The sequence below is a fragment of the Pseudorasbora parva genome, chromosome 4, assembly GCF_024679245.1.
Source record: "Pseudorasbora parva isolate DD20220531a chromosome 4, ASM2467924v1, whole genome shotgun sequence".
Taxonomy (NCBI): domain Eukaryota; kingdom Metazoa; phylum Chordata; class Actinopteri; order Cypriniformes; family Gobionidae; genus Pseudorasbora; species Pseudorasbora parva.
In genome coordinates this window covers 42,119,064-42,143,828 of record NC_090175.1, presented here as the reverse complement: position 1 = coordinate 42,143,828, position 24,765 = coordinate 42,119,064, and the positions used below count along the sequence as shown (strand labels likewise).

Below are 24,765 nucleotides of genomic sequence, written 5' to 3'. Positions count from 1 at the left end.
TGCATTTAAGGATGTATTTCTACTAGTTGAAATCTAACGCACGTTTCAATGCATTTAAAGAATGTATTAAATTGAAATCTTTTGTTACTTTATAAATGTCTTCAAAGCTACTTTTGAGCAATTTAATGCTATATTGAATGCAATTTTTTTTCTAAACACCAAAAATGTTTGAATGGTATCACGTTTTCCACAAAACATATGAAATAGTTTTCAACATATGCGAAATGTTTCTTGAGCAGCAAATCAGCATATTAAAATGATTTCTGAAGGAGCATGTGACACCGGAGTCTAGAGTAATTAGGCTAAAATTCTAGCCTACTAAAATTCAGATTTGATCACAGGAATAAAAATGCATTTTTTTAATATAATAAAATATAAAACAGCTCATTGAAAGAGTGATATTTTTAATTTATTTAATTTATTATTTACTGCATTTTTCTATTAATTAGCAGAAGAGACTTTTACAAAACATTTTAAAAAATGAATATTTCCAGACTTTTGACTGGTACTGTATATTTTCTGCCTTATTCTGTAATTTGTTTACATTGTATAGGCTAATCCATGAGGACTTAATGCACACGTATTTGTATAACATAAACGAATTATAAAATTACATTTCTGTCCACGCCCCTGAAATCAAACACAATGACAACACATTTATACAAAATATTCACCATAAAAAGTTTATTGAATGATAATATTGAATGAACATATTTAAATCTACATAATACAAAGTGTCTGAACAATTTGTATTTCAATTCACAGTTTGATATAATGACACAGCATAATATTCCCCTTGAACTGTGAAAAAAAGTAAATTAAAAAAGACAAAAGATTCACATCTTTACAAAAATGTATAATAGGCTAGTTGTTTTGGATTAAAAATATATCATTATCATGCTTTCTATAAAATGCCCATTCAGTCATATTATTCCTTTAAAAATGTATATGCTATATATATATATATATATATATATATATATATATATATATATATATATATATATATATTATTAATATTTTCATTATCCTATCTGATTAGTTCATTCTGTGAAGTGTAAATTAATGCGGTTTATATTAGACCAATAAACAAATGCTTTGTCCTTTGACTCATCTCAATCATTTAATTTCCTTTCTTAATTAAGTGCTCCTTGCTCTTTTCCTCCTCCTTCAAAAATGCCCTTCAGTTTAGAAGAGAAATTAGAAAACCGGTCTATTACAAACTGTTCAACTACTATAAAAAAGAGGAAAATATGGAGCTGTAGCCCAAAGCTTCAAGCTATTCATGGCCTCCCATTTATAGATATTTGCCATTTCAAATAGATTTTTAAAGTGCACTGTTTCTGTTTACAAGTTGCCCTTTACAAACATTTGTTCACGTAAAAATGATTGGCAAAACCTACAAACAGAAGGGAAAAAATGAGAGTAGGCTATACTCATCCCTGCATATATCCACGATTGTCTCATGCGTTAAACATATCTCTCACAACCAAACTGTTAGCAGTAAGACAATGTTACCCATAACCTAGATGAACTCACTCTAAAAAAAATAATGCCCCTTATTGAATGGTTCACATTTATCAAATTTCTCCACCTAAACACCCCTCAGTGAAATAAAGATTTTACCCTTTGCGCCTCAGACACTGGATTTGATAAAACACAACAAAACAACCAAATATTTAGGATTATATGAATATTCATGATTACAGAAATTATTCAAATATGAATAATGGCGAGATTAAGCAAACTGAAGCATTCGATAAGTCCTTGCAACTAACATGTATGTGTTGGATGATCAATCGAGCCTATTAGCATTTAAGACCTCTCAAACATAATTACCTGTATTTTTAATATTGTATGAGGGGTAAAATCATTGCTATAATTTCTTTACTAAATTCAATTGTGCATGTGCATAGTTGCAAGAACTTACACAGTACATAGTACTTACGGTAATAAACTACAGTATTAATTCTTGATTACAATTAATAAAACATGTCAATGTTTTACTAGGTTAGTAATAGTCATGTGCTCGGAAGCTACTTTTGGAACCAAAAACAAATTTTGTCAAAACTTAACTCTTAAAAGTCAAAGGTTAACGACTGACAGACCCGATCAAATGGTCCATCAGATTTGGTCCTTACACGGAAACATGGAACACACATGCTGAATTCATATACAGGATCTGCGTATACACATTCATTTATCCTAGCAACATTTAAAAAAAAAGAGAAAAATTCACATTGTGCAGGTTTGACCCGAGTTGCAACCTAAAACATTATAAGTGTAAAACTGTCTGAGTTGTGTGTGTGACTGGCTACTAATGTACATAATGTGCATTTGCTTGTTTGTGTAGTGCTGTAACTGGCACAATGGGCCCTCTGACCCGCAGAGGGCCAAACAGAATGATATAGAGACGTGTACAGAGAGAAGGGAGAGAGAGAAGACTTAAAGGTGCCTATTGCCTTGAATTTAAATGCCGTTCATTTTTGTCTATATAGGGGTCATATCCATCAGAAATTTTGTCCAAATTCATAGTAACGTTGACAAAATCCACTTAGACAATAATTCTTTTCATGAAGCAACCATCGTTTAATCCATCAGTTCCCCTCTTTCTGCCTATACGCGTGGTTTGCTGGACAGCAAGGGGACGGGATACACAAAACGGCCCTTAACATCACTGAAGATGAAGATCCTGTTGAGCAACGGCTTAATAGAAGGTGCGATTCCTGCTCCGTTCACGTGTTGCAGAATTGAGCTCACACCAGCAGGTGGCGCTTCTTGTGCAGGGCGAGGTGATCGGAGCGAGAGAAGGTGCGGTCACAGTCAGGGCACTGGAACGGCTTTACTCCGGTGTGCTTCCGAAAGTGACGGGTCAGCTCATCAGAGCGGGCGAACTTCCACGTGCAGCCTTCCCACATGCATTTATAGGGCTTCTCTCCTAAAGGATCACACAAAGAGATGGGAAAGAACATTTAGAAGAGCATTTACTCATCCGTATTAATAGTATCAGTGTGAGAGTAAATTCACATTTTTATATGTATATGGTTCAACACTGTCTGAAATTTGGTTGCAAAAATGTTACCTTCACAGATACGACAGCTTGTCACTGGGGCAGTACCATTAAAAGGACATTGTTGTACCTTTTTTACGCCTAAAAGGTTCACAGTAGTACCCTAAAGGGATAGTTCACTAAAAATGAACATTCTGTCATCATTTAGTCACCCTCAAGTTGTTCCAAACCTGTATACGTTTCTGTTCTGCTGAAGATATTTGGAAGAATGTTTCTAATCAAGCAGATCCAGATCTAGATCAATGGGGTGTGTGATCTGGTTGATTACAAACATTCTTACAAATATATTCTTTATGTTCAGTAGAACAAAGAATTTCATACAGGTTTGGAACAACTTTTCCTTTTTTAAGGCACATATTGCTTCTCTAAGGTACTTATATGCACCTTTGAGGGTGAAAAGGGTACAAATATGTCACTTTAAGGGTACTGCCCCAATGACAAGCTGTTACATTAAGGTACATTTCTTGCACATTTTTGTTTTACTCACTGAATGTGAATAATAATCTCTAAGTCAAGATGATTAAAAAAAAAGAAGATTAAAATATATGCATGTCTTTGCAATTATTTTGGTTTCATGCATTTATGAAAAACCTAACATTTTCTGCAAAAAGTGTCTCTTAAAAATGTGTTTTAATTGTTTTAACCATCAAGCCTAAATACGTATATATATTTTCATAATAGAATGAGGGTATCATTTCAGATGAGGGTAAACAAGTGTAATTATAATAATAATATCAATAATAATAAAACTTTTTTAGACACAGACCGACAGACAGATAGACAGATAGACAGATAGACAGATAGATAGATAGATAGATAGATAGATAGATAGATAGATAGATAGATAGATAGATAGATAGATAGATATTATAATAATAATAATTACATTTTAAACAGTTATTTTACATTTTACATTTTACAGACAGACAGACAGACAGACAGACAGACAGATATATATATATATATATATATATATATATATATATATATATATATATATATATATATATATATATATATATATTTATATAATAAATGCAGCCTTAGTGAGCATAAGATAATTCTTCTAAAAACATAACAAACGCACCTATCAAAAACTTTTGAACGGCATTGTATATTTGTGACCGATCTGGTTCATGTAATGTGTGTGTATGCACAAAAGTCTGTGCATATATGTACCTGTATGTGTGCGTCTATGAGCTTTCAGGTGGGAGCTTTTGGTATAGACTTTATTGCAGCCGTTGAAGTCACAGCGATGAATTCGACGCTTCTTCAATGGGTCTGGAGATTCTACCTTTCGACGTACAATCACAGAGTGTGTGTTTACCCTGTTAAAGAAAAAAGCAGAAGAATGTATTTGTTAATGGTCTTTGTTTGGAGTGCAGCTCTTGCTTTAACCACCAGGGGTCAGAGTCATAACATACAGTCGACCTCAAAGCCTTGAGTATTGCATGTATTGATGACCTTTGTTAGCTCCCCATTAAAACATTTTTTTTTTAGTTTTTGTTATGGGCTTCTTTCGTGCTTTTTATCAGTAGCGCTTGGCTTGCTGAAGTAAGACTCTTTATTAAAGCCGCTCACAAGGCACTTAAGCGCGTAACTCGTTCCGCACGAATAAGCATGATTAATGATATCCAATCATGCAACTTGTTGATGAAAAGCTGTTGATTGTCTGAGTGACTGGACTTACAATTTCCAAAAATTCCATGCATTTACCTAAAAGAAATACCTCTTACTGTAAGTTCTGCCTAAATACACCCTGTAATTAAATACATCCTGCTTCTCAGTCTACAGTAGATCACTTATTCTCCCACTTACAGACATTTGTTCCTAAAAGTAGTTGTTCTTTGGCTCCGTACCCAATATAAATTTATCACTCCACCTTCCTCCTCCCTTCCTCTCTCCATCAAGTGCTCTCTCCACCCTTCCTTGCAAACACTGCTCCATTTTCTTTATTTCACCACTTATTTTTCTTTCTGTCACACAGTATGTCCATAACGGATGATAACACCACACCCACTGTAAGACATCACACATACACACAACTCTCAAGCATGCACTCTCACGTACTGATACTTTCCCACCCTGTGAGGGTTTGAGGAATACTTGGAGACACACTGTCTCTGAAGTGCATTCTGGGGTATTTTATCAGACCCACAGCGAGAAACATCAGATATAGGCATATATGAGTTAGACCACACACACACACACACACACACACAAACACACACACACACACACACACACACACACACACAGACATACACACACACAGACATACACACACATGTAGTGTTTCCATGTTTTATGGGGACATTCCATAGGCGTAATGGATTTTATACTGTACAAACCGTATTTTCTATCCCCCTACACTGCCCCTACCCCTAAACCTACCCATCACAGGAAACATTCTGCATTTATACTTTCTCAAAAAAACTCCTTCTGTATGATTTATAATATGTTTTCCTCATGGGGACCAAAAAATGTCCCCACAAGGACAAGGATTTCTGATATTGCCATCTTTGTGGGGACATTTTGTCCCCATAACGTAGGGATTACCAGCCCACACACACACACACACACACACACACACACACACATACACACACACATACACACACACACATACTTTCAGGATTGAAAGAGAATTGTAGGCCAAACCCACTATAAATGAGATCCTATTTCAAGAGGTCATGCCGTTTCTTCCTCTATTTAAATGCAGAGAAGAAAATGTTTCTTTCTTTAGACAGACAGACAGACAGACAGACAGACAGACAGACAGACAGACAGACAGACAGACAGACAGACAGACAGATAGATAGATAGATAGATAGATAGATAGATAGATAGATAGATAGATAGATAGATAGATAGATAGATAGATAGATAGATAGATAGATAGATAGATAGATAGATAGATAGATAGATAGATAGATAGATAGATAGATAGATAGATAGATAGATAGATAGATAGATAGATAGATAGATAGATAGATAGATAGATAGATAGATAGATAGATAGATAGATAGATAGATAGAAACTGTGTACGTGCAGCATTTCCTTTTTTGTGTAATTACTTCTATGGAATCCAGTAGGTTGTTTTTATGAGCATAGATGGACACTATTGTAAGTGCGTAAAAACATGCTACAAAACCCTCTAAAGTGACAAGCTGTGACCTGTCTCGCAAATAAACACACAGTCACATGCACAAAGGCAAAGCCACCAACTTTCTCATTAACATTCTCATAGCGAACATGCACAAGTATTACCCGTGATTGTACAAATGAAATGGTGATTTAATAAAGAAAATCAAAGTGAGCATTAAGTGTTTGAGGGCGCAGCACTTACTCATAACTCTGTGGGACCGTAATGACAGATGAGGTCATTTCCTGGCTGCGGGGATCCTGAGCATGTTCAGGGTGGGGCTCTGATTTGATTGGCTTGAGGAGCTCATGTTTGTCTGGCGGATTCTCTGACTTCATTGTAGGGACTGAAGACAAGAGACGAGAGAAATCAATCAAATGCGCAACAGAAATATGTAAGGGTATATTAATAAAACTGTCACCCATTAAATGTCATGACAGTTTGCTTAAGGCTCAAATGCGATTATGCCTGTGTGTGATACAGTATGTCATGCCCTTACACTGTTTGTGATGAGCAGGATCCTCAGGTGTGACGGGTGAAATCATGATGGGGGGAGGCATGTGCAAGGACGAGGGGTAGAGCACAGATAACGACTGCAGCATAGGAATTACTGGAATGATGCCAGGACTCGATACAAAGGGAGTCAAAACTTGTGTCACCTGTAAACCAGAAAACCCAGATGGATAAGATATTTCATAAGAAATGTCTGTTGGCCGTGAAATTTTAGACAAGAAGCCACATAGTTGATGATATGCCTTCATTAATCCTTATTACATGTCAGGGCATTACTAGACGACCAAAGTGCTCAAATTGAAATAACATTAAACAAATAATTAATTCAATAAAACAATAAAATGAAATGTACCAGTTTATTCTGAAATAATTAAATAATTATTAAACAATGATTTTAATTCATTGTTCATTAAATAATTATTAATAAAATATTAATCTATTTATTTTGTAAAATTCTATGAAAACACAACATTTATTGATTAACATATTTGACCATTTCCTCTTTCACACACCACTACTGTTTTAAAGCTACACTGTGTGATATTTTCCCCCATCGAGCAGTGTAAAGGTATATGACCATCCAGCGAATAATAGTTTATGTTCCTCTCAATTCTGATTTCGTTTTAACTCCTACGGTGGCCGATTTAGTCCAAGATTAACATGGCAATCCCCCTCTTCACATTCGACACGGTGCCATCGAGTGTTAAAACGCGAAAGGCGAAGCTTAAATTTACGGATATGTCCCTCTTTGGCTAATGTACTTTCAAGATGGAGGGGCAACATGGCGACCGGCATTTGAAACCCTCAACCGTATGTATTTTCAATGGCATATTATAAACTTAAGAGAATACTTTATTACTTAAAATAAGTAAATATACAGTAATGAGCACATATATTTTTGAAAGAACTAAGTGTTTTAGCTATGAATAAACTAAAAAAGTTACACAGTGTAGATTTAAATATCTATTTTTTTCTCATAATAATAAGCAGAATTTACATATAACGCCTATTTGACGAATCATCTATTTCCCAAGTACAATTTCCCCAAAGATTCAGTGGGCGGTGCTTGGCACTAATTGGTTTAAAGTTGAAGAGTGGGCATACATGACAAATCAATTTTCGTTGTTGGTGACATTAGTCACGGAACACCAGGTTCACATTTTTCCATGTGCAATGTATCTGCAACTGCAGCGTGCTAATAAGACAATATCTGATCTCTTGCGTGAATGTGTTGATCGGACAGTTCACCTGCTTAACCCTAAAACTGACCTTAACTTTTTAGGGAAAAAGCACACATCTACATTGGGCTAAAGGCTGCAGCGAGGACATCTTGAAAAAAAAATCCCTAGTGATGGAAAAGCCCTAGTCAAGTCTAAAGTACATGTTATATAATATGCTTTATATACTAAATGTCTTACCAGAACTGTGTTCAATCATTTGTAAAGTGTTTCATAAGCAGTCATCAATTTCTAGATCCTGTGATGCACTTATTACCGCAAGCGGATCCTTTGTGTCGTCTAATTCAGATAACGGAGCATCACTAAACAAAACACTCCCTTCTATTTCATCTGCAAATGAAAGCAGTGTGTTTTTAACTTGTTCAAGTCCTACAGCCATATTCACCAGTAAGCATTTCAAATCTTTCAGTTCACCTGGCTAGACCGAAGCTGTTCATCTGAAAGGATTAGCCAATTAACACCAAGCACCACCCACTGTCTGTTCATTGGCGAAATATCCTTATTGTGAAAAAAAGTTTAGTGTGTGAAAATGAATATTATGTAATATTTTTAAACAATAAATGTTTACATGGAATTTTACAAGATCAATGGATACATTTAATTACTTATTTATTTAATTATCTAATTGCTTCAGAATAAACTGGTACATTACATTTTTGTTGGATTAAATTCATTATTCATTTAATTATTTCGTTTTGAGTACTTTGGTGGTCCTCATATTTACATACATTACAGGGGTCCTCTGTATGATATACAATATTTTTTTTTAAAGTTTTGAGTCTGTAAAAGAACATTTTTCAGCCAAGATGCATTAAACTGTTCAAAAGTGACAACAGATACAGTACTTTACATTTACATAACATTTTTATAATAAAAAAAAGGAAATCCAGTTTTTTTTATTACTTTCTATTCATCAAATTAACCTGAATATTGTTTTATCAGTTTCAACAAAAATATTAAGCATATTTTCAACATTAAAGTTAATAAAAAATGTTTCTTAAGCACCAAATTAGCACATTCTAATGATTTCTGAGGGATCATGGGACACTGAGGACTAGAGTAATGATGCAAAAACTGGAATAAATTACATTTTAAAATATACTAAAATAGAAAGCAGTTATAAGTTGTTCAGTCTTGGTGAGAATAAGATAATTATTTTAAAAACTTAAAAAATAATTTTGTACAGTGTTTTTTATGCATGTTAGTCACACCACAAAAACTTTATTTGGTGGACAATAGCTTTTCAAATATTAATAAGCATTGAAGCAGTTTTGTTAAAATATGAATTAATAATAATAATAATAATAATAATAATAATAATAATAATAATAATATGTATTTTAAATCATAAATTAAAAATGTGTATTTAAATAAATGTCTGTAAATTAATGTTTTGTTTTTGTTTTGTTTTGTAAATGAGTGTCATATATCATGTGAACTAGCTGATAAAATGACACATTTATAAATTATTTTCATGTATGGTAATCCTATTTCCTAGAATCCTATTTTACACATGTATTACCATGTAAATATCATGGCATACGGTAAATATTCAGTACCATGGCACCAACGGTAAAGCATCACCCCTATTCTTACCGTAGGAATGGGAAGGGCGACTGGTGGGGTCAGCTGCCTTGTCTGAGATGACCCAGAAATGCTCCCTGTTAAAGAGCCGGAGCTGAGGTGAGGACGTGAGACTGGACTGGCGCGCTCATAAAGGGATGGAGGAGTGGCTCGAGGCGATGATGATGCCAGAGATGATGAAGGCGACGAAACTGAGGATCTTTTGCTGACGGTTAAGTCGACAGGTTCATTCTGGGAGTTATGGACATCCTGGGAGTGAGGGTGCGTGTGAGGGGGGCTCCCGTAGGAATAGTGTGCTGGATAGCTGGAGTAATGGAGGTGAGGATGGTACAGCTGGGCTGCGGTAGTATTGACCAAGGAAGACACGACTCCATATGCCTCAGATGATGGTTTAATTGCGATGGGGTAAGTCTGGTATAAAGACTGAGAAAGAGAGAGAGAGAGAGACTTTAAACACGCTGTGAATTTGCTAGAATATTTACACATTAACATGTACATAATTAAACAAGCACTCATATAAAGCAGCTGTGCTGAGCAGCAGTTAAGTCTGGGGACTATAAACTGACAAAAAAGACTAACTTTGAATGACTGAGTGTGAGTCAAATTTAACTTCCCACCCCATATAAACTCATAACCTAATAAGAAAGGAATGCATGTCCATCTGCAGTTAGAGAAAGAAAGCAAGCAAGAGATGAGTTTTAGAGATACATTTTGTAATATCCTAATAATAAACTCGTGCAATTCAAAAATATCCTTATTAGTCTCTATAAATGAGTCTCGTGCTATTACCCAGAATTCAAGATTGCGCATGGATACTGCACTTGAACAAACACTCCGATGGCCCAAGACCAGGGTGTTCAGATGGCCATGTGCCAGGCAGCCCATTGTGCGCTAGTTGGTAAGGCAGATTTGTTATTGGAAACGGAAAGTGAAGCATTGTTTTCTTTAAAATCACGTAAACCGGATACAAAGAACTAGACAAGCATCAGGAAGTGAAGAAACATTTCAGATTAGTCCAAAACAACTGCTTTAGGGTAATTCACTCGGGGGTGGGGGTGGGGGGATTAACTGGAATCTAACTGGCGTAGAAACAATTTTAACTCACAAATTTGCTAGTAAATTTAACAAAGAATCTGCAAACAACACTTTGAAATAAATGTGACAATTTAGAGCAGTTTTCTTATCAAACATACTCCAGTAACCTTTGTTTTATTTTCAATCTAATTGTTTGTACCATCACATCAACCATTTATTTACAGCTCATTTATTTGTGAACATTTTCACCCTAACAACTGTACTCACCATGTCTGTATTTATCGAGTCACACATGAGCATGGCTGCTGCCACTGGAATTCTGGGAAATACACAAAACAAACAGTAGTATATCAGTTAGTGTGAAAAAATCCCAGATCAGAGGCATGTCGTGAGCCACCAGGAAGTCATTCTTCATTCCAAGCACACAGAAGCAGAGAAGCATGAGAGAGGTGCTGAAACACTAACCGCTTAAAATACAGGGCAAGTTGAAATGCCCAGGGCAATGAACACTGTTTGTGTGTGGTTGTACATAAGATTGCGACACGATTAGGAAGCTTTTTCCAACCTGACCAATTTCCCCAGTATGGTCTTGGAGAACAGAGAGGCCTCATCATAGAATTGCTTCTAAATGCTACTATTTCATCTTTAGATAATGATTTATTCCCTGATCTTTCCACATCTAAGGGGGAATCTTCAGCTTCAATGTTTTTGTTTTGAATTAACTCATTACATTTGTGTTACATGAAGTTTGCATGAAAACCTTTGTATGCCTTATATATATTTACTTGAGATACTAATGTCTCAGACCCAGATTCTGAGTCTTGAAATATGAAAATTCATCATAAAGATATGAATAATAAACTGTTAATATACACCAGTGTTCAAAAGGTTGATGTTTTTGGAAGAAATCTCAACAAAGCTGCATTTATTTGATCACACATACAGTAAAACCAGTAATATTGTGAATATTATTACTGTTTAAAATAACTGGGTTTTATTTTATTATATTTTAAAATGTAATTTATTCCTGTAATGGCAAAGCTGAATTTTCGGCAGCCATTACATAGTGTCACATGGTCCTTCAGACTTTATTTGCCATGAAATATTTTAGGACAGTATAATTGTCTGTCGCTTTTACTGTCGCTTATCAATTTTACAAATGAATCACATAAAATAAACTCTCTCAGTTCATTTCCACCACAATCTGAAGTTTGTGTATTCAAAGCATGGTTGAAATGAAATGAGGAATCTCTTAAATGATTCTTAGCAAGAGTCTGTTTTTACAAATTTATTCTTTTTTTTTTATGTAATTCCCACCACGTTATGCTATTAAACAAGAGTTTAAAAGAGTTAAAAAAAAAAGGCATGTTGCCTGTACTGTTTGATGTTATAAGTTGAAATTAAATGAACCAGTGAGAGTGTGAAGAGTGTATTTTAAGAAAGTTTATTTTGTAAAAGTCCACAAGGTCAAAAATGCCAAAAGAATTAGAATAATATACAGTAGCTAACAAGAAGGAAGCTAAAAGCAAGGGATGAAAGGTCTACCACAGCACCAGCACATCAGATATCTTATATGAGCATCTGGTCTTGCAAAAACAAAACAGACAAATATTTTTGCCGACCTATCTGTGCGTTTTGTCTGCCACAAAGATGCAGGTGCTAAAGTCTACATGTGCTATAGGTACCACCATTTTCTATTTTCAAAAGGTAAAGTAAAATGGCCCTCAGGACTTCATTGTCAGGTTTTCAGTGGAATTGAGTGGAGTGCGTGGAGTAAAGCAGAAACGGGATGTGGGACACTTCATCAGTGAGCCGTGAGACTGACTTAATGATATGTGAGTGCTTTTACAGTCCAAAGTCTGAGAGAGAGAGAGAGAGAGAGAGAGAGAGAGAGAGAGAGAGAGAGAGAGAGAGAGAGAGAGAGAGAGAGAGAGAGAGAGAGAGAGAGAGAGAGAGAGATTAATGTAAAGTGTCTTTTTACAATCATTAACCCAGGGTGGTGCTGTTAAAACACATGCTCATGCACATGCACGCACACGCAGAACAATCCATACTTGGTTCACTGAGTCCAGATATACTCCCAGCAAATTCAGTCTTTCAGAGATTTCAGACACACACACATATAGGACTACTATTGCAAAAGACAATGGCGTCTGCACACAAACAAACAAACACGCACACACACAGGCATGGAAAGCACTCCCATTGGCCCCAGGGTCAGGAGTAGGTTAAGAAAATAATTATAACATATACTATAAAATAACTAGAAAGGCAAGGCAAGGCAAGTTTATTTATATAGCACATTTCATACACAATGGCAATTCAAAGTGCTTTACATAGAAATGAATTAAAATAGGGATAACAAATGCATAAGAAAAAGAATACAATGTGTAAAAAATAAAAATAGAAACAGTTGTAAAAAGAATTCCAGATAGATTCCTATCTGCCTGATTCTAAATTTGGGTACGCCTATCTGAGATGGAAAAGATGGAGCAGGTTCGCAATGTCTCCTGGACCTTACAAGTCGGTCCAAGACATACACACACAAATACAGACATGCTAATTTAAACCACATATGAACAGTATACTGTAACTTTGCCATGTAAGACACGCTCCTGCATTGATTTTTTTGAGCATTCCTGTCTGAAACATTTAGTGCTGATCCTATCCCTACCCCTAAACCTAACCCTACACCAATAACGTACCCCTAAATTCAGATCAAGCCCCCAACCCTAAGCCTAATCTTGATATAAACTGTAAACCTATCCCTTAAATCTGATTAGTTGATTGGAATGTTCAACAAAGATGTTGATCCAGGAACATGGAGGTGAAATCACATTCATCAGTTCCATATAGCTAAAGAGATACAAGACACAACAGATGAGTTAAACGCAATTCATCACATCAGTTTGAATAATTTACTAAGAGGATGATATTGTAACTAGACACCAACTTAAAGCTACACTATGTAACTTTCCTGTCTGCTAGAGGGCGCCGATTCAAAACAAAGGTGTAGTTTGATGACGCCAGGTTTGAGAGCAGAATCTTGGGACATGTGGTCTTCACCTCACAGCCGGTGGAAAAGAATCGGGATAGGACTCATGACAGAAATCATGTTCATGGATGCGGTTATTAACGTTACTGTAGTTATGAAACAGAGCCGGACCGAGTGTTGAGGGAGCTGAGCAAGGCCGCTAGAGTGATTGTTACGCAAACACATGGCTCGCAAGCAGCGGGACATTTATTATGAAGGGAAACAGTCGTCAGCACCATTTCCGCTATTCCAGTCAGGTAACGCAGCTCTGTTTATCATATTAAATACATTTAAGTGTGTTTAAAATGACGTAATGATGTTACTCTATGCGTTCGCTCGGCGGCTACTGTGACACTTGTTGCACACTGCAGTAAGAGTAAAGCGCTTCTGCATATAAAATAAAACCGAGGGTAATGCAGTGGTGACGCAATTGACAGGCGACTCCCTCAGAAGCCCCGGCTCCAATATTTAAAATAGCAATTTTATCAGATTTTACAAATAGTTGGAAACATGGATATTGCAACAACTCAAATGAATAAAATACATAGCACTGGCCTAGTGTTTTTGGATATTTTACTGCAAAAATCCTACATAGTGCACCTTTAATGTCTATAGTGTTTTAAATGAATAGTTTAGCCAATAATGAAAGTGATCCTACAAGCGGTTTTGGAAAATGGATGGATGGATCGATTGGGGGGAGTTACTTAGGTTTGGAATGACATGAGAATAAGTAAATGATAACAGAATTGTTTATTATTGGTTGAACTAACCTCACTTGGGTAAAACTTCATGAACCATCTTTAAGAATTTGATGAAAATAAGGGTTGACTCTGTTAGTCAAGCTCCTGTAAGAACGGCCTCTGTGAACTGTTGGAAAGTTTGGGTTCAGTAAGATCTGTTAAGGTTTTTGAAATAAGTCTCTTATGCTCATCAAAGGTGCATTTATTTGATCAAAAGCAAAAAAACAGTAACATTCTAAAAAATATTATTACAATTTAAAATAATGGTTTTCTATTTAAGTTTCTAGTGACGGCAAAGCTGAATTTTCAACATGATTATTGTTTTTACAGTTTTCAGTGTCACATGATCATTCAGAAATCATTCTAATATGCTGATTTGCTGCTCAAAAACATTTCTTACACTGTAAAAAATTAGTGGTGGTTTTTGTTGGTTTAACTTAAAACTTGCTTGCCTTAAAATTTTGAGTTTATTGAAATTAAAAATTTGAGTTGATACAATGAAGGAAATTAGTTTAATAAATAGAAACTCAAAATATTTTTGTATCTGAACCACATAAAAAATGTGATAAATCATAAAAATAGCACAATTTGGCATGTTTGACTGTGTCATCAGAAATAACACACACAATTACCCAATGTGCTAACAAAATCTTTTAATAATATTTTAATAAAGGTTGTCGAATCTCAAAAAAATGTCATTGTATTAACTCAATTTTAATTTCAATGAACTCAAAATTTTAAGGCAACCAGGTAACTTTTTTTCTAAATAATTTTTTACAGTGTATTATTATTAATGATGAGAACAGTTGTGCAGCTTAATATTTTGTGGAAACCACAAAACATTTTTATCAGGATACTTTGATGCAGCATTTAAAAGCAAAAGCACACTTTTAATCTGCATTTCATTCACACGATTAATAAAAGTATTAATTTCCTAAAAACTTTAACTTTTAAATAGTAGCATTTACTTATCATAGCACTGCTTTTTTCAACTTGTTTGCAGGATCAAAGCCTGCTAAGTTCCTTCTTAGGTAATCTTAGTCAAACAAACAGTCCTTTTCCAAATAAGAGAGACCGTTTTATATCGCATAAACTATTTTTATGTGTTCTTTTTTTTTCTACATGGATTTTGTTGTGCTTTTCCTCAAAGGGGTGAAGAAGTTCTTTCAAAGACATTATGATAAGCGTGTTAGAGCACAGTCACAATCCAACTGTCCTCCAGGCTGGCAGAGTTAAGTGAATCTGTACATTAATCATGAATCCTTTCACTGCTAACAAAACAAAACACATACACATAAACTCAACCGTCAATTAAACTTAACAGTGCCGTAAAATGCAGAGGTTGGTACACACTCCTCTAGATGCTGGTTATTACGGAGTGCCAACTAGTGCAAGACTTCACAACACATCAAATACCAATAATTATCATTCTCTACAACCTATTAAAAACAGGTCTTAAAACTTAAAACAGGTTATTAAATTAAGTTGTTTAAAAGCGTAATTTTACTATAATTGCAGTTTTTGTAAGTTGATAACTCAATCTGCTTTTTAATATCTCTGTCATGTCATATTATCTCTTTAGAGTTAGTGTCACTATTCTTTTCTTGACCTCAGCGTTGAGTAGTTCAGACTGTTCGACTCTTTCTTGCCAATCTACCATGTGTAATACTTTATTAATTACACGCTCTTTACTAAACATTGCAGAACAGTGAAGTAGGCAAATCCATTAAGACACACCACACACAATACACACACACAAAAACCACAGAACGGCAGTGTTACGCTCTAATGCAGTTTCCTAGAGGAGAGAAATGGTCCAGCTTGCTGACATGGAGAAAATATGAAAACCAAAATTACAAAGTGCAGAATCTAATAGCAAGCCATGTAAAACCCAAAACCAAACTAAACAGCACTGGTTCAATGCACACAACCCGTCAATGACCGCCGCTCTCAGATAACAGATAGGTTTTTCTGCCAGGTGCCTGAGAAATGCTTGCCCAGCTAACAGGGGATGTTCAGAACTTTGTATGTTCTGGCAAGGTTCTGTCAAAGAAATGAACAAACTTTCCTCCACTAATGTTAACAGAACATTATTTCAAAGTTAATTTTTAAGTTTAAATGTTCTACATTTAAGAATTTTCATGTACGAATCGCTTTCTGTATGGCAATGTGTGAACAGCTTCTAACAAAACGTAAAAAATGAACCTTGCCCGGCTTCCTAGTTTGTCAAAAGCCTGAAAACTGATTTTTATGCGAAGGATGCTTTTGCCGGGAAAATCAAAAGGATGTGATGTTAACGCGAGCTCCCACGAGCCTCTCTCCCCGTGTTTTCCTGCGCTACTTTTATGATTGCCGTTTCAGTTCACTTAACAGCCAGCGGTGTCACTAATAACAAGGGTTCCTGAATTCTATCCCTTTAATAATGTTCTCAAAACATTCTCAAAAAAAATGATGTTTATATAACTTAATGGGAACGTCAGCAAAACATTCCTAAAACGTTCCTTTTTTGTTTGACTTTGAGATATGAGATTGAAAGAGATCCGAAGAAGGAAAACTTTACAGGTAGGCCTCTGTCTGACTAAAAGATTAGATCAGATTAGACTGAAATTTAGACTGAAGACCAAATTTAGCAAGAAGGCCACTATTGTTTCCATAGTGAGACTAACACAGCGAAGCTCTGCTACATGTGGGGCCTTAGTTTCCTTTCTGGCCTTTTTTCAATTTCTAAAGAAAAATAGAAAGAGAGACATGGAGAAAGAGAGACATGGAGATAGAGAGAGAGAGAGAGAAAGAGAGAGAGAGAGAGAGAGAGAGAGAGAGAGAGAGAGAGAGAGAGAGAGAGAGAGAGAGAGAGAGAGAGAGAGAGAGAGAGAGAGAGAGAGAGAGAGAGAGAGAGAGAGAGCATTTTAACAATGGAATGCGGCTCTGAAAACGATCCTCTTTTGTAGTGGATTGTTTGTGTGTGTATTGCGATAGCATCAGAGTATTGATCCAAGAAAAGAGTCGTGTAAGTGGGTGGAGGGTCCAGGCGTGTGTGTGTTAGTGTGTCTGTTCACTCCCCCTAGGCAGCCTCCCCTCAAAGCAGAAAACAGGAAAAGAGGCTCCATATGCCAGATGGAATGTCTGACGCAAACCTCAGCCTTGAAACAAAGCTCAGAATACAGCTGACCCTGGGACTTGGACTATGAGTTTTATTGTATTTGATTTTTACATCTAAAATGCTATGTCAACCATGCACAAACAGTACACCTAATCTTACAGTCTAAATTGCAGAAGCAGGCTGTCCAATTATGAATAGCTGAACTTAGACACACTCTAAATATAGCCAAAGCAATTAATAGCCGGAAATGGCCTTGAAGCCATGATAAATAATGATTTTGATACTGTCGTATTGAGTGGTAGCCTACCACATTAAGACATATTTTTGACTTTAAAAATGGTTTTTTTTTTTTTTTTTTTTTTTGAATGCCTTGACAAATTAAAGGGATAATTTGAAAATGTGATGTTTATCTGCTTACCCCCAGGGGTGTTTCTTCAGTAGAACACAAATGAAGATTTTTAACTCCAACCGTTGCTTGTATAACGCATGTCAATGGGGTCTAATCCTACTTTGGGTGAACTTTCCCTTTAATGCATATTCAAAAATAAATGTGTAGGTCTTGAATCAAGGTGTCATAACACTGTACGTTAACTGAAGACCTGCCAAGTATTAATGCAATACTGTTATTGTTAATAATTAAACATCTTATAAGGAGTTGCGGAAAAATTCTCTTAATTTCCTAACACAGAAATGTGACAAAATAAATGTTGTTGAAAATGCTAATCAAAAATGATGCTGCGCACATTATGGCTGTACAGTGCATTTAATTTGCCTGAAAATTACATTTGCATTTATGCTCTGGCACTGATCGTAAATGGACTGAGAGACTGTAAATTGTGTCAGTTACTTGTGCTGATAAAGTTAAAGTCCAGCCAAGAACACAGTATCAGTAAAACTACATCAGTGACAGCACAGGTACCAGGTTAATCTCAGCAACAACACACTAGGTGCCAAAAGAGCAATATTAATACAACTCACAATAATTAAACCGAACACATTAGATGATAATTACATGGTTCTCGTTATTTTGAAGTTGATAAAATTAAAAAAAATGTCTTGAATTTTTCTTTGCTGATCTAATTCTCAATTCAAGTCATTTTGACTTTGTGAAATGTCTAGGTGGTGTAAACTGTTCAAGGATTGATAAAGAAAAGTAGCCAGTATAAATGGCTTTTTAAAAAAATGTTTGACAAAATATGTTGTTCAGGTTAAAAAGAGTAACCCTAATAAAACGTATTATTATTAAAACACCTATGTTATAATGTTTATAAAGCGTTTATTGATCATGTTGTGTAGGCTCCACTTGCGTTTTTTCAAGAAAAAACTATTTTGATACTTTTTTTACACCACTCGAAATTAGAGTAAATCGATTATTCTGAAAATGTGTGAAGATTTTCTACAAAATAAGTTCTAAATATGTTTCTCCATTTAAACATGAAAACAAAAATACAATTTCTGAGAGCTAGACACATATGTTAAACAAGATCCTTAAAAGATTTATCGTTGCCATTCATCTTGGACATCAATAATTGGCATTGACCCTTAAATGTTTGTCGGAACTATTGTAGAAAAGTACACTTTCTAAAAACGCCAGGAGATATTGAAATAGGCAACATGCATACAATTCATAGTTTATGTTAAATAAAAAGTTAATTTACAAGATGGACTAAAATGTTAGTTTACAACAGCAGGAGCAGCAGAGGGATTTGTTTTTGCTAATCTGAAGACAGTCGATGGTACTTAATAAAGAGAGTAACTTACATTTCAGTAAATATTCCTCAAGTCAAAAGTGCGCCGTTATGAAGGAGGGCAGACGGCAGCAACAACCCGAATCACGATAGCATGAACACACATCCAAATGACACACTTGCATTTAGGTAGACGCCGATAAACTATCCCGAGAGTTACGAAACAACTTACTTGTCCAAGCGTTTAAAGTGCCCTGAGTGAATTCAGCGTCTATCACATGATTAAGGCCGGGCGGGAGGCGCTCGCGGGAGGTGAGGGTGGGGCTCGCTCACGGGCGCGCTCTTGCTCTTGGCTCCAGATACGTGCTGCCGGCGACAGGAGGGGGCAGAAGAGGAGAGAAAGGGCTGGGTGTGTGTGCCTGCCTGCCTGCCTCTCCCTCTCCGCCCTTTCCTTCCTTCTCTGTTTGTCTCTCTCTATCTCTCCTCTTTCCCTTCCTGACAAGACACGCCTCACAGAGTTTCAAAGATCTAACAAGCATGGATAAAGGTCGCCAAGTTCTGCAACAATGGAAGAAGACAATTGACTTACATAATTGACTTACACTTTTTATTGTTAAAGGCACAATATGTAAGATCCTTGGAATCAAATATCCCAAAACTACTAAAATAATGTTATATATTTTGTTGACTTGTTTACTTAGGCCTATTATCCCAGATGATTCCAAGAATGTTTAAATCCAGAAAAAGTAAGCCTTTTTTTGCCTGCGTTACCCTCGATTTTCAATTTTTTTTATAACCAATGAAAACACCATTTATTGAAAAAAAAAAAAAATTTGTTGATACAATGAAGGAAATTTGTTTAATAAATAAATGATTTATCAAAAATTGATAAATCATGAAAATAGCACTATTTGGCATGTTTGACTGCGTCATCAGAAATAAAACACACACAATTACCCAATATGCTTACCAAATCTTTTAATAATATTTTAATAAAGGTTGTCGAATCTCAAAAAATGTTCATTGTATTAACTCAAAATTTTAATTTCAATGAACTCAAAATTTTAAGGCACCTACACTGTAAAAAATTATTTAGAAAAAAAGTTACCTGGTTGCCTTAAAATTTTGAGTTCACCTAAATTAAAATTTTGAGTTAATACAATGAACATGTTTTGAGATTCGACAACCTTTATTAAAATATTATTAAAAGATTTTGTCAGCACATAGGGTAATTGTGTGTGTTTTATTTCTGATGACGCAGTGAAACTTGCCAAATTGTGCTATTTTCATGATTTATCAATTTTTTAATGTGGTTCAGATACAATAATATTTTGAGTTTCTATTTATTAAACAAATTTCCTTAATTGTATCAACTCAAAGTTTTAATTTCAATAAACTCACAATTTTAAGGCAACCAGGTTACTTACTTTTTTAAGTTAAACCAACAAAAACCAACCAAAAATGTTTACAGTGTAGGTAACTTTTTTTCTAAATATTTTTTTACAGTGTATATATGTGTATATATATGTGTGCGTGTGTGTGTGTGTGTATATATATATATATATATATATATATATATATATATATATATATATATATATATATATAAAATACAATGATTTTGTCAGTCACATAAAGGTGTGTAGTTATTAATCCAACCTTATCTATTTGTCCATAACAATAAACCCCTACACGACTCTCGCCCCCAACACTCTCACCTTGCACCCACACACCTCTCTCTATCTCTATTTGGCAAACACCTGCAATACCAATACTACACAACTGTGAATTTAGTTTCTTTTTCTTTTGTCAGTTAGGGGTGTGGAAGTGGAACTGGCAAAACTCCAAGCACACAAATTTGTTTGCTTGCATGCATTCATTACTGTACAAACGACAGTGCTTTTGTATTTTACTTTCATTTATTGCTGTGCACATGTGTGTGGATTCATGAGGGTGTGAAACGATTATGACTGTCATTTTTATGATAACTCTATAGTCACAATATAATTGTAATATAATTATGTGTGTGTGTGTGTGTGTGTGTGTGTGTGTGTGTGTGTGTGTGTGTGTGTGTGTGTGTGTGTGTCCTTGTTTATATTACATTGTGGGGTCAAAATGTCCCCATAAGGATATAGTAAAACCAGAGATCACCTATATTTTGGGGACCAGCCAGCAGTCCCCACTTTTTAAAATGTTTATAAATCATACAGGATGAGTTTTTTTTGAGAAAGTAAAAATGCAGAATGTTTGATGGGTAGGTTCAGGGACAGAATAGGATAGAATAGTTTATACAGTATAAAAACCATTACGTCTAAGGAGAGTCCCCACAATGAACCAGACGTGTGTTTGTGTTTGTGTGTGTGTGTGTGTGTGTGTGTGTGTGTGTGTGTGTGTGTGTGTGTGTGTGTGTGTGTGTGTGTGTGTGTGTGTGTGTGTGTGTGTGTGTGTGTGTGTGTGTGTGTGTGTGTGTGTGTGTGTGTGTGTGGACAGGAATTTCAGAATTCTGATACTGACATCCAGTTTTTCAATGATTAATTAGTGAAACAATAGCGAGCACCGTCATTTCTCTTTGTAAACACCTTGCCCAGAATATTTTCTGGTCAATCAAGTCATTCAAGGGCAAAAATCTGTAATAGAAAAGATTATACACATCCAGAAACTCTGTGTTTTCATCTGGTTTACGCCAACCAAAACGTTCAAAATAAAAGTTAAACACTCTTGAAATTAGTTAATTGCTTTACACCTTCTGTGAGCCCAAAATAGATTGTTCAGATATTTTTAGAAAGTTATTTTCATGATCTCATGAAGGACATGATGTCATCATAGGCTCATATCTTCCAGCCAATGAGAGTCTATCTCATGATGTCATGGAGGATGGAACATTTGCTCTTATCTCATTTCATTCAGGGCTTTGTGAGCCAATAACAATATAACAAAATGACTTTAACACATAGATTAGCAGATCAGTATTTTTACAAGTAATTTTGGAGTCAATTTACATAGTTGTATTCTGAGGAATCTGAAGAAGCTCAGATTATAAATAAAATCCATTTATAAAGAAGTGAACATTTTGTTTAAATATGAACCTATTATACTGAAAAACTTGAACATAGAGAATACCCGTTTGAACATATAGAATACCTGAACAAACACAAGTGCATCTACAAGCACAAACACGTTTGGCACACATATACATTATGAAACCAAACACCCACTTTATTTTTTCTGTAAAAAACATGAACATGCACAGTGGAATGTTCTGTTGAAACTGACAAAAAACCCCACAGCAGAAATTATGTCGAAAAAAAAAGACGAAAATGAGAAGTCCACAAAAAATATGGTGACAAAAATAAAGTGCAAAGATCTGAATCGTGACCATATGCAAATAAACGGTGTAGTATTTACTTGTTTTATTATGAGTGCTGATTTTTGTTGGCTTGATTCTTAATAGTCAAGTGTAATTTATTTGTAAAGTGCTTTTCACAATACAGGTTTGTTTTAAAGAGCTTTACAGAAAGTCCTTGACTGGATTTGTTTAAACATTATAGATTTTTAATGAAAAAAAGGAAACAGAAATGGATGAATTACTGACAATAAAGTGAACACATTCAAAACAACACACTAATAATCAACACCAAGAATGGAAAGTTCATAATGTACAGTTGAATGTATCCTTGAATACCCAATGAATGTTTTCATGTATCCTTGAAAATTTTTCATGAAGACCACAAGCCATTGGCACAAATACGTATAACAGTTAATCACAATGTGTCAAACAAAAGCTATAGTTCTGTCTTACAGAACAATGGGCAAAAAGTATTTGGCACTGCCGCTTAGTAAAGGGATATGTTTTTCTTCTTTGGGTTCTCTGTTAGACAATGCATCACTTTATGCAACATGTTGTGTTGGGTTCTGCCCGTTTTACAATTGTGCTGGCAAAAAATCGCAGAGCAAGAAAGTTTGAAAAATTATATCTATGAATACATATCATATGACTCAAGATGTCAAATAGCATTAGTCTCGATGAGGAAAGCAGATTAGAGAATATTTAGTTTTAGAATATGCAGTTTGTACAGTATAAAAAAATCCTTATGGAAAGTCCTATAAAACATGGAGGCCAAAATGTATGTGTGTGTGTGTGTGTGTGTGTGTGTGTGTGTGTGTGTGTGTGTGTGTGTGTGTGTGTGTGTGTGTGTGTGTGTGTGTGTGTGTGTGTGTGTGTGTGTGTGTGTGTGTGTGTGTGTGTGCGTGCGTGTGCGTGTGGTGGGGCATGTTTTTGTGACATGAGGACACAAATGTGTATAATGACATGGGTATGACCTAGGTATTACAAGGAGAGGGTAAAATATGAGGACATTGGCCATGTCTCCATTTTTCAAAATGCTTATAAATCAAACAGGATGAGTTTTTTTTAGAAAGTAAAAATGCAGAAAGGGTAGGTTTAGGGGTAGTGTAGGGGGATAGAACATACAGTCTGTACAGTATAAAAACCATTACGCCTATGGAATGTCCCCATATGTCACAAAAACAAACGTGTGTGTGTGTGTGTGTGTGTGTGTGTGTGTGTGTGTGTGTGTGTGTGTGTGTGTGTGTGTGTGTGTGTGTGTGTGTGTGTGTGTGTGTGTGTGTGTGTGTGTGTGTGTGTGTGTGTGTGTTTGGTATTCCCTACTGATTTAATTGGTATTTTTTTGAGTGAAAATGGTTTCAAATGAAATCCTACACGTTTGTTTTTTAGTGTTCAAACACTTTAGTTTATGAATGGAAACTTTCAAATATCATATGTAACCATTTTAGATAAAACAGATATCACCTGTTCTAATTTCATGAAAGAAATTGACTAGTCAGCAGGAACTCCTCAACAGTGACTTTATAGTTATTTCACAGCAACGCACCGTTTATTATAATGATGAATTGCACACTATACTACTGTCACCTAAGGGGTTTGGTTGACAAAGTGATACCCCCAGGAGAAAACGGCATTGTAGAGTTTATTTACAACCACACATAAGTTTGCAAGCAGTAAGAATTTATGAAAATCATCATACAAATGGAATAATTTAATTCAAATACTCAGGTCAGAGAGAGGGATTTAATTCTGGTTGGGCATGAAAACTGCTGTTTTATGTAAAAATGTTAGATTTTTTTTTTAATATTCAGTTTCAGTGTTCAAGCTAACTTTATAGGTGCTTACTCTGCTCCTGGCTTGACATCTTCTACAAGTGTTCTATATATTCTGCTGAACTTCTCAACTTTCTGTTCACATGTTCTCCTTAGGATATACAACTCCAGTAGGATGCTCTTAGCAAAATGCAGGTTAAAAAGTTATCTCTGTCACATGCAAGTATGTACGCAAAAGGTTAAATAGGCCGTTATGACAAGGTGAGCATTAGGAATGACAGCTGTTATTTATTATTTTGAAATATTTCACAAAGGCAGCTCTGATTTCATGTTGCTACGCGTGGCCAAGACCTGACCAAAACCCATCCCTGAAGCAATGCTTACCCTTTAAAAGGTTATTGAAGACAGATAAAGCCTGGACCACACCCAAAACCGTTTCTGAAGAATAAGAACCTCCTGGGAAGAGAAGTGGAGGTCTCGGTCTATCTCAAGTCAATTG

General features: G+C 35.4%; 1 protein-coding gene across 2 annotated transcripts; it reads right to left on the bottom strand.

Annotated features, from left to right (window-relative positions):
* Positions 1 to 1,003: 1,003 nt before the first annotated feature.
* klf3 (Kruppel like factor 3 (basic)) lies at positions 1,004 to 19,556 on the bottom strand. Of its 2 annotated transcripts, none has more exons than XM_067441854.1 (7): positions 19,381 to 19,556; positions 10,854 to 10,905; positions 9,564 to 9,974; positions 6,716 to 6,875; positions 6,421 to 6,562; positions 4,250 to 4,398; positions 1,004 to 2,938 (listed from the first exon to the last, which is right to left on the bottom strand). In XM_067441854.1, the coding sequence occupies exons 2-7, from the start codon at positions 10,884 to 10,886 to the stop codon at positions 2,757 to 2,759; spliced, it is 1,077 nt and encodes a 358-aa protein (XP_067297955.1). In that variant the 5' UTR covers positions 10,887 to 10,905; positions 19,381 to 19,556; the 3' UTR covers positions 1,004 to 2,756. The 2 variants fall into 2 exon arrangements, with proteins under 2 accessions (XP_067297955.1, XP_067297954.1); XM_067441853.1 differs by lacking the exon at positions 19,381 to 19,556 and adding an exon at positions 19,222 to 19,374.
* Between the last annotated feature and the right edge of the window lie 5,209 nt (positions 19,557 to 24,765).

Coding starts and splice junctions, on each gene's coding strand:
- klf3 (XM_067441854.1), bottom strand. CDS start 10,886: ATGCTCATGTGTGACTCGATAAATACAGACATG. Junction 9,975..10,853: donor ACTCGATAAATACAGACATG/GTGAGTACAGTT, acceptor TCTCTTTCTCAG/TCTTTATACCAGACTTACCC. Junction 6,876..9,563: donor TCGCCCTTCCCATTCCTACG/GTAAGAATAGGG, acceptor TCTGGTTTACAG/GTGACACAAGTTTTGACTCC.